This window comes from Nicotiana sylvestris, chromosome 3, assembly GCF_000393655.2.
Source record: "Nicotiana sylvestris chromosome 3, ASM39365v2, whole genome shotgun sequence".
Taxonomy (NCBI): domain Eukaryota; kingdom Viridiplantae; phylum Streptophyta; class Magnoliopsida; order Solanales; family Solanaceae; genus Nicotiana; species Nicotiana sylvestris.
The window spans coordinates 222064071-222075399 of NC_091059.1; the positions used below are offsets into that span (position 1 = coordinate 222064071).

Here is an 11329-nt window from a genome sequence, read left to right on the forward strand (position 1 = left end):
CAACTTTCAGATTATTCTAACTCAACATCACCAATATTAAAATGATACATCAAGTTTTCAGAATAATCAACACAATCCATAACAGATAATCACACAAAAAAAAACAGTGCAGGTTTTTCTAAAAACAAACTTTGCATGTAATTCAAAACTTGCATATATAACATGATATTAATCCTTATGGTTTATCCTAATTATTTAGACGTGAGTAGGCTCTGATACCAATTGTAGGAATATATATACTGGTATCAGAGCCTACTCACGTCTAATTAATTGTAGGAATGTATATACCACAGCGTAAGCAATAACAGAATCTTATTCACGTGTAATCTAAACAACTATCACGTATGGAGATTTTAGGATTACCTCTTGAAGCGTAAACACAATAAATCTATGTCGTTCTCCAGTTCCTCAGTTGAAAACACACCAGCAGATTTTCACAGTCTTCTACTGTGTTACCCAAACAATAACCGAAAATAGAGAATTTTGGGTGGGCAAAATTCTAGTAGAAACCACAGTCAGAATCGTGTCCAAAACGTCCAGCCCTTATATCCATATATATAGCTGCGTTTTAGGTCAAAACCATTTTCAAAACCTGTTAGGTTTCCTTCTCCCACTAAGGGACGGTTTCCACGTTTTCTTTCCCACTAAGTAACAGTTTCCACTATTTTCTATTATTTAGGCACAGTAGGGACCACATAATTTAATTAACAAGGCTTCCTATTATGATATTAATTTCGAAATTCTGAAATTAATTTCCATCATAATAAATTACGAATTATTCCACTAAAAATTCGTAATTGCACTCCTTAGTTCAATTTCGAAATTCTTAAATAAAACCTTATTTAACTCCCCATGTTAAAATTCAGATACTAATCAATCAAATTAAATTACTGACTATTTAATTTATTGATTACTTCCTTTAGACTTACACTTAACTTATTTCATGTGTCGGATACAAAATCCACCGGCCGGGTTTACACATGAAAACTTATAAGCTTTCATAAAGGAGTATCATCAATCTCAAAATCGAGACATGGATTCCATCAACTAATTATTACTTCGCCAATGTATATCATTGTTATCCAATTTACCAGGCTTATTGACTCGCGAAAGAATCTCGCCTTTTAATAAATCAAAACAACAAGTGACATACACAGCTAATAATAATTATATCAGGATTAAGAGTATAAGTACATTAAATGGACTAGAGAAATTATTTTATAAAGTCAGTATAAAATACTCATCTCTACTTGATCCGTTCAATACATACAAAATGTACTAGCACAAGAAGTTGGAATTAAACCATTCCCATAATCAAGATAAATTATATTTAATCTTGTGCTACAATCATTCCGATGATTTGTCCAATTCCATCATTAGATTGTGAACATTAACTTTTATGTCTTACAAGAACCGATGATTTAATCTTCCGTGTATAAGCTAAACTCTATACACTAAATCATCTACTATGTAAGCAATGGACGCACAAACCAACACATGATCTATTTAAAATGAAACTTTATTGAATTTAAACAAGTAAATAAATAATTGTTCATAAAAAATACTATAATAATACGCATGACTTATAGTATATTCTAACAATATCAACGCGATTTCTGTATCAAATCTACCGCGTCCTCATTAGCTGACCTAGATCAGCACAAACTTTTCGAGGATCTAATCTACTAGTGATTTCTATGGCACAAAAAAATAAATATCTATCCACCCCATTAGGAAGAAACAACATAAACTCTACCATTTTACAGACTTCTGCTCTCTAATTTCAGAAGCGCATTGCAGTCTTACCCCATTTTGTTATCACACAAGAACAAATTCATTATTTATCACAACAAAGAATTGTATTACAAATTTATTCAGGTATAAGTTCCCAAGCCCAATGACCTACTCTGCATTTAGCTCCTGAAAAAAAGAGAGGAGCTAAACTTTGACACATATAACTACCACTATCAAGATATATTTACACGGACAATGGGGACAAAAATTAAATCCTGCGACCTTTCACCTTACATCAATAAATTGTTCTTGTGGAACTTCACTCACAAACCTAGAAGTGCTTGTTTCACAGAATTTCTGTAGAATTTTGATAAGAGAGCGTGTCCTTTTCTTTGCTTGGCTGGTTCCTTCTGTCAACAGTGAATAAAGAAGTGGCATAAGCGCCTGCTCTCTTACCAGAGCGGCTAATACCTCCGCGCCACAGTTGATGCATAAATACAATAAAATGGAAACACAGTACTCTTTTCCTGCTCGAGATGTTATATTCTGTAATTGACTCAATATTACTGGTAATGCTGAAGCTTCTAATATTGCAAATGACCCTTCAGTTTTTTCTGCTAATGAAGCTAGAACTGCCAGTGCATCTGTGTTTAGTTCAACTTTATCTGAGGAAGCTAAAAGATCAACTAGTGCTGGAACTGTTCCAGCTCCAAGTGCTCTCTCATGGTTCCTGTGACTCAGCAGTAACCCGAATATCGCAACAATGGCATTCTTTTTCCCACAACTTGTTCCATCTTTGATGAGTTCCACTAAAGCTGGAAACACTTCAGGATTTTCTCCGATTGCCTTTCGGTATTCGCGGGGTGAAGATATATAGAAAATTATGGCAGCTGCAATTTGCTTAGCTTCTACCTTTAACCCATCTTTGAGAACACTGATAATCAATTTCAGGCCTCCATTTTCCATGATCACTTTCTTTCCATTAGAATGTTTTGATAGCTTGAGCAAAGCAGAAATTGAGTTCTCTTGCATAATTGGATCATTTGTGTTAAGAATTTGTAAGAGTGCTGGGATAGATGCAGCTTCAATTAATACGGATCTGTTGAAAATATTTGATTTTGCCAGCAAACGAATTTCATAAGCAGCCTTGATTATCTGCTGATCTGAACCAAAATAAAGTCTACTCGCAAGAAATTCGGAGAGGAATTTGATTGCTTCAGCAGCTGCTGGACTTCCTGGAAAAATGGTACGCGATATATCGCGATTTTTCTTCCTTGATTTAGCTAAGGATATTCCATTATCAGCGCAGAATTGTTGAATGAGCTTCCTCAGAGTCGAATTAGGTAATAATTCTGTGCTTTGTAGAATCTCCCCTGTTTTGGGACAGAGTAGGTTCCCTGACTTGAGCCATCTTTGAATCGACACACGATCATAGGTTTGACCCGTGGATACTGTTACAGGATCCGTCATGAGTTCAAGAGAAATCGGGCATCGAAAATCTTCAGGATTTAAGCAAGTTAAAGCTTCAAGATTGGATGCTCCATCGGATTGATCAGTGTTTCCATAAACAGAGTCCTCGAACAGAATTCCTCTGCAATAGCTCAAGAATCCTACTAAACTGCTTAACATTGGCACTTCTCTTTCGTAATTCTCTGAGCATTCAAAATTAATTTCTTCCTCCAAAAATTTAGTCTCCTTGTGACATTGAGCCCAAGTTGTAATATTAAGATAATCCAGAACTTTCTTGCTTATACACGTGTCTGGCTCGAACTTGTTTTCAAATTGGTTCATAATTAGAATTACCCTTTTCATGGCATCTTCATCTTCAGGGTCGAGCTCCATTTTTGCCCTCTGTGCTTGATTAGCCACCATTATCACTAACTCCTTGATTTCTCTAGAAATATTAAGAGAATTCAAAGGAAGAACATCAAGTGCTGTAGCCACAGTTCTAATCAAAGCTCGAAATTGGCTCGCTACAGAGTGGGATTTCATAAGCATCCAAGTTCTTGCCCCTTCACGGGTGCAATCATCTAATAGAAATTTTAGCTTTTGGAATGTTGTGTGGAGTTCAGCAAAACAAAGAATAATGGAATCTCTAATACTAGGAAGATTATCTCGGATTTCCTCGAAAAAAATCAAGAGGATTCCCACTTGTCTAATGGTTTCTCGGACATTTTTCCGTTGAGTTGCAAAGAATTTGGATTTGAAATTGCATATGTTACGAGATAGAGTAATCAAAGAATCCAAAAGGGTAGCCGGAGATATATTCTCACAGGGATGAACCGCCGGGAAAGTCAAAATCCGGCGATCATTCCGATCAAATCTTTGAATCATTGAACGAACTAAAGCGTTTAAGGTTTAAATTTGAAGGTTCTCTCTTTAATTTTTTCAATTTTTGGCTTTTGATAAATGCTTTGTTTTCATTTCAAGATTGGAAATGGAAAGTTAACAATTTGGAATTAGGACCTGGAGTCGGTTAAGGATACCGTTAGCTCCATTTATAGAAAGATTATAACCAGACAATCTGGGACAACACGTGGCACCAATATCTACGCGTAAACTGATTGGCTGCTTTGACTAGAGTGAATCAGTACAATGAAATGTACTTAGGATGTGAGGATTATTGGACACGTGTACTGGACACGTGTGTTGTAACGATTGGGTTTTTGATGTTTCTTGGACCTTGGGTTGGGCCGAAAGGGTCGGGCTTGAGATTTTTTTGGACTAAGTTGGTTGATAACTTAGGTGGGTTCTTCCTTGTTGAAGTGATATTGTGGAACCCACCTTGCCGACGCCTTGTACACGTGGATGTGCATGAAGGTGACTTGTTGCCATGGTTATAGGGAAAGTGTGCAATTGGAGCTGATAGGGACGTGGGATTTTTCTCTTTTTTGAGTTAAATTATTAAAAGTTAAGATTTACCCCGCATTAATTTTAACGTGGAAAATAACCATTATTAAGCCTTAAGCAACGAACTGTACTTTAACTTTTTGTTTTATTATGCAGTATTTGGTTTAGAAGAAGAAGATAAGCCTAGTTTATCTCATGGATTAAAATGTTAAAAATAATTGTTTCGTTTTCTTGTCTCCAATCATTTTATTGTTTCTTAAAATAAAATAAAAAAACTCTAAAAAAGATCAATTGTAACTCAAAAACTATTCACCTCCAAAACTAATTCAAATAGTCATAAGAAATAAAACAGAACAAAAGAATATTTTCTAGTCCGAACTTAAATGTTCAAGTTCTATCTTTTTTCTTTTCCTTTTGGCTTAATCCCTTCGTTCCAATAAAAAATTAAATGTTTCCTTTTTATATGTTTAAAAAAAATTGTCACACTTTAAGTTTAAGTTCTCACTTTACGTACATAAAGTGGTTCAATGACAAGGATACGATTTCTGCATTTTGTGCTTGTTTACTTTATGTCAAAAATTCTTTTTATATCTTACATTCATTGTCTGGTCAATATTCCCAAAGAAAATAGCATATTTTTCCTTGGTTTTCATTGACAAATAAATTGATTCAATTACTGCCATTTTTAGTTAGGAGGACTTGGCCTAACTTAGTTGGCGGGCACTTAGAGCAAAGAGTCTTATCAAAAGACTATCATGACCTAAGAAATTAAGCATCTTTCATGTGAATGTCAATATCCTTATTGCTCAATGCTCATATTGAAGCACCATCTAGAAATTTCCAAGCAGGAAAAATATTATGAATCATGTCGATTTGGACCCCATTCAGGTAACGATCATTTGCACTTGAAATTTTCCAAATTGGAGGCCAGTGCAATTTATTTCATGACATTATTGTGGCAACCACAAACATACGTTTTTTTGATTTTGTAAATTTTGCCAGAAAGAAAAGATTTATGCCAAAACTCCTGGGCAATGTATATTTGACACATGCAACTGTCTGCAGTGTGTTGTAATTCTTTTCTTTAGTAAGAGTATATTTTCAGAGTATATTTTCAGAGGCTAAGCGAGGATTTCAAGCTTATGAGTTCGGGGTTTTAATCGTTTTAAGTTATTGGATTCTAAATAAATAATTTTTACATATTCAACAATCTTTTTAAAATAAATATAGAGTTTGAATCAAAGCTATTGGGTTCAGCCGAACCCGTTCCCCGCACTCTAGCTTCGCCCCAGTGTTTACGAACGGTTTGGATCAGATTTTTCCTATATAAAAAAAAATCAAACCAAGCAAGTCGGCTTTTTAAATATTAATTGGAACCAAATCAATCAAACTAATTGTTCTTTGAGAAAGCTATCATTTACTAAGATATGATAATGATAATTGAATCAAATAGTGATGAATAATTTAAGGACTCAATTTAAAATAGGTTATTTTTAACATGAAATAGATTCTCGATCGTACTTAATTAGCAAAAGAAAATTACAACTAGAATGTAAAGGCAAAAAACTAGATTATTAGTTTATTACTATAGCAAAGAATTAGACTAAAAGTGCAAACAACTAAGTAATATGTACCATACAATTTTAGAAACTTTGTATAAAAATATATACATATATAGGTGTAATAATAAGTTTTAAATAGTTGCTTCTATAATCGGTTTGGTTCGATTTTTTTTTTTGATTAAAACCAAATCAAATTTATTCGGTTTTTAAAATTCAAAACTAAATAAAAAAAAGTATCGATTTTTTTATCAGTTTAGTTCGATTTACGGTTTGATTCGATTTTACGAATATTTATGAACACCCCTAGTTATCTCAATAATTTGAGAGGTTTTCCAAAAATAAATGCTTCGGCAGACCAATAATAACGTAATTCTTACGATCAGTTGGCCAACATATTTACTTAATAATATATCATCTATTTATTGAAGAAAAAAAGGCTCATTAGCGGATTTGTAACCAATAACGGATGTGCACTTTAATGTATTCATCGCCTACTTAAATATGAAAAGTACCTTTCTGAATCAACTGCGTTAAGAGTTAAGGAGTACTCTAAATTAGGTAAGCTGCAATATTGCTCGAGTTATATTACTATTTGACGATATATATTGTGTCTTGGTTTGACTATTATTTTGTTGTTATTATTATTTTTTGACTTTTTCACTATTGCATTTTTTTTTAACTGTTGTACTTATGCATGCTTGCTTTGAGCCGAAGATCTTGTTGATCCCAGAATTGAGTAACAATTAAATTTGTACACAGTTTTAAAGATACGTGATTTAATTCAACATGAATAATTAAGAATACCATATAAGTGAATTAAATACAAAATAAACTATCAAACCAATCTCAATGTTATGATCAAGTCTGATCTTAGATTAAACAGTGACCTCGTCCTCGATTGGACCCTCGGTTTAAACCTAGTTGTGAATGAAGAACATAACAAGTGAATAATGCCTTTGACAGTAGTTAGCAAACAAAAACAAATTTTTATTGCTTTGAATTGCGTGTTACAATATGTCATATGAAAGAAAAACTTCCTTTTTATATAGTAGGAGAATTTTAGTCCTAATATAAGTCTAAACAGATAAAAATCTTCTTCTTCCAGTAATTGTTCTGAACGAGATTTGCGCCGTAATATCCGGTTGAGCGCGATTATTACGGCCCCCTATCCGTGGTGCATAATCGTCCATCACGTCTTCCGAGGTCTAGAAGTTATATTCGGTTCGGGATGCGTCACTTTACCATGTCCGATGTCAGATATATCGTTCACTCTTCCAAGGTCTTGATAGAGTTTCTGGCCTCGATTACATTCTCACGGATCCGGGCTCCTCTTCATTCTCTCAACGGGGAATCGGGATAGACATTGGCCTCGATTTTACTTGTACACTTGTCTATAGGAAACAAACTCTCTATGTGTACTGTTACTCTTCCCATTTGTGAAATTACACTGGATATATTATTGTTGTTTTATAGTAAATTAAAATTTAACGATACTAGCCAGAGCGTACTCCGGCAGCTTCTTGCTTCTCCATCAGCTAGTTGCATCACCAATATAAACATGACAGATCAGAGAAAACATTAGCATATTATATATTATCTTTCAAAAGCATATTTTATATAAAACAAATTAAAGAGGGAGAGGTACGTTCCTAGGAATGAACGAAGAAAGAATTAACAAGTATCTCGAATGCGATGCACCTGAAATGGACGTAGTTTAGGGGTTTTAAACTCTAAGTAATCCTTAAATATTGACTGATATTAAGGTTGACGGCAGCTAGAGAAAGGGATGAACGTGGACCAATCAAAAAATGACTAATCTAACGCGCTTAATCTTTCTTCATAATTTGGTAATAACACGGAGTATTAAACTGAAGCATGACACTATTAGAACGATATAATATAATCGATGTATAAGCATGCCAGTAAAATACAGATATCAATCAAGCTGTATTCTCATCACTGGAGGAGGGGTCAATCAAACAAAAAGACTGAATGTTTTATTTTTATTAGATTGTCAGCTTGTACCTTACTGTTTTGATTAGCACAAGTATTGAATAACTATATCTACTATTGCTTAGACGGACAGAAAAAAATCACCTAGCATATTTTTTTCTGATGGTTTTTGAATCTGATATTTTTTAGTTTTCACTGGCTTCGTCAATCGTTAGGTCATATCTTTAGTTAATGAGAATTAAAAAGTCATTATTGGTACAAGAGTTGAAGGTTTATGTGGAATGCCGATATGGAATTGATTTTTAATGTAGTAGTAAGACAATCAAGCTTGGACGTACGTAATACAAATGAAAATGAATATTAAAAGGAGTGATTAAGTGTACAATTGTGCCATTAGCGTCCTTGGTTTTGATTTACTTTGAAGCAACTATCTCTTTAATAGCCATGTCTTTGTTCAACGACAGCAACCTTTTTAATTAAATTTTGGTCATCTCTCGTCGCAAGCTGCCACGATTATACTATCCTTTATAATCATATAATCTGTTGGTATACTAGACTAATACATTCTTGATTCTTTTACTTTAATGTCAAGGTGATTTGTGTGGTGTTTAATTTTTGCGTGCACTGATTATAGAAGAATATGGTTCTTCTATGTTTTCTTTAAACTACCATTGCAGAAATAATAAATACGAAAAGTAAAGAACACACGTACTTTTACGTGGAAAACACCCGACTCAAAAGGTGAAAAAAACAAGTAAAATTTTCCCCAACACTTCACTAAATCACTGAGCCAAAACAACATTTACAAAACTCTATGTAAACCTACGGATTACCTCTAGTCCCGTTATAGCAACCAACCTCTAACTGTTGCGACAACTTCAAGTTAACTCTAAATTTAATATTCAAAGTACATATTATAGTTGCTTCTAGATAAAGCTGAAAAGTATAATATGCGTTACCTACTACAATTGAACTTAGAATAAAAGACAGACACTTGGAACTAGTTCTTCTATCTGGTTCATGTAGCTTCATGTTCGCACACTTGAGTCACACAAGAATTGCTTGCAAAATGCCTTGCTATTTTGCTCTCAACTCACATTTAACTTCAGCTTTTGTGCGTGCATGTAAAGTGAGAACATCCTGCAATTTATAGAGTTAGTAGAATTGAAAATACCTAGAGTACTAATGCTACTCTTCCTTGTTGAAAGAGTTCTAGTTATCCTCAACTTCTAACTCCTCTGTTGTCTTGGATAGTGTTCTCTTTGAGTAAGGAGTCCTTCTCCTTATCAATTACGCAACCTTTTCGATTAGGAGATATCAGATATAAGCACTTAAGCTTATCTCCTTCACGTGCATTCCTTGTGCTTGAATCTGCCCGTATATGTGTACACTATGGATGGACCTGGTTCATACTTGAGTTCCTTTGTCAATCTTCAAAACAAACTTCACTTGGGCCAATAAATTTCCCCTTTTTAATGATGACAAACTCATTGCTTTTCATAAATGTAGGCCCTGTTTCAACTTAGCTCAACATCAACACAAGGTTAGAACATTTTTCCTTTTTAAAGTCATTAATTATCAAGAACCAGGTTCATAGGTTTAAAACATCACTGTCCAAAGTAAAAGCACAACCTATCTTCCCCTTTTTGGCATCATCGAAAAGTTGTATAATTATGTGAGATAACTAGATTTTAATAGAAACTATTCATGGCCACTAGGGCTACTTCAAATGCAATCATGGAGTCAAATATCATCAATCAATCTAAGGATATTAGCCATCTAAGAAATATCAACAAACAGTTAGAGCAAAAGGTAGTGAATTTTATTGATTGATAAGATCCTACCACAAAGCATAAAAAGAAATAACAACACTAGATCATGAGCAAAAGAAACAAAAAAAATTCCGAACTAGGTCACTGCTTGATCTACACTAGGCTAGGAGGATTAAGGCTGGGAAGGACTCGGTTCTTGGTTTTTGGCTTGGAGCAATTCCAGCATATCCTGAAGAATGTCATCATTCTTCTCCTTTTCTTTTTCCAGCTCAGCTCTGAGCGGATCTCTCTCAATCTCTACCTCTACCAACCTCTTCTTCAGCCTATCATTCTCAGTATCTTTAGCCCCACTTTCTTGCATGAAAGTTCACACGTTGCTGTTCACTGGTCCCTTCTTGGGTGAACCAGGTTCTTTGGGAGTGGTTTGGACTTCATAGTCACAAGCAGTTAGAGTATTTGCCCCAAAATAATCTTTGCTTGTACCAACTTCCCATTTTTTGATGGGTATCTTGAAATGTGCAAGCACAACAGTAAGAATAAAGTCATAGGGTATGACATGAATCTTGGTGCCATTTAGAACCCTATCAAGAAGCTGGATTATAAATCTAGGCCAATTGATTTGCCTCCCATTATCTAAACTTCATAAAGACCAGGTCCATGAATATGGAAATGTGCCTCCTTTCCGTCCTTGTCAGCACATATTTGTTTATAAATTCGAACAACACTTTGTGGGGTGGCTTCATCTCACTTTTGTAAATTGCCTTGGGCTCAAGTTCCTCTTCATTGTCACCAAATTTCCTAGTAATGGTAAGAGCAGTAGGGAGATTCTCTAGATTTGGCCATTTGAGCTTCTTATAATTATTGTACCCTTCAGCAGGTATACCCAAGTTCTTTCCCAGCTCTTTCTCATCAAAAGTCACTGCCACCCCCTTTACCACACTGGTGACCCTACCATCCTTGATCTCACAATTAGCCATAAACTCCACAATTTCAGTTCTGGCCAGCCTTCCATCCATCTGAAGGACCATGTTCTTCCAGCCTTGCAATTTTAACTTCTCCAGAAACATATCCATTCCTTCCTCCTCCAAGTCCCTGAGGAGTCTGCCCTTCAAGATAGTTCTCTTTCTAAATTTGACCATCTTGTCTTTATCAACTTCAGAATTACCTTCTTCTTTCTATCCACTCCATTATTGCTCCACCATAATTTTAATATTTCTTGATTGCATAGGAGACTTAGTTCTTTTAGCCAAAGTGGGTGGATGCTGATTTTGACTTTGAAGCAGACTTCTTTGTGAAAGTCTTAGCTTTCTTAGCTTTAGGAGTCAGAGCCTCCACTTCTTTCGTCTCATCTTCATCCCGAAGGACCAGGTCCATCTCATCAATTTCAACAGCCTCAACAGGCTCAACCACCTTCTTCTTTCCCTTAGCAGCAACTTTTCTTTTACTTTCTTCTATGGC

General features: G+C 34.9%; 1 protein-coding gene across 1 annotated transcript; it reads right to left on the minus strand.

The window, feature by feature from the left end:
* Window positions 1-1662: 1662 nt before the first annotated feature.
* On the minus strand, window positions 1663-4185 carry LOC104241108 (U-box domain-containing protein 19-like). Its single transcript, XM_009796024.2, has one exon. It carries the CDS (start codon window positions 4066-4068, stop codon window positions 2020-2022), a length of 2049 nt encoding a protein of 682 aa, XP_009794326.1. The 5' UTR covers window positions 4069-4185; the 3' UTR covers window positions 1663-2019.
* Between the last annotated feature and the right edge of the window lie 7144 nt (window positions 4186-11329).

Coding starts and splice junctions, on each gene's coding strand:
- LOC104241108 (XM_009796024.2), bottom strand. CDS start 4,068: ATGATTCAAAGATTTGATCGGAATGATCGCCGGATTTTGACTTTCCCG.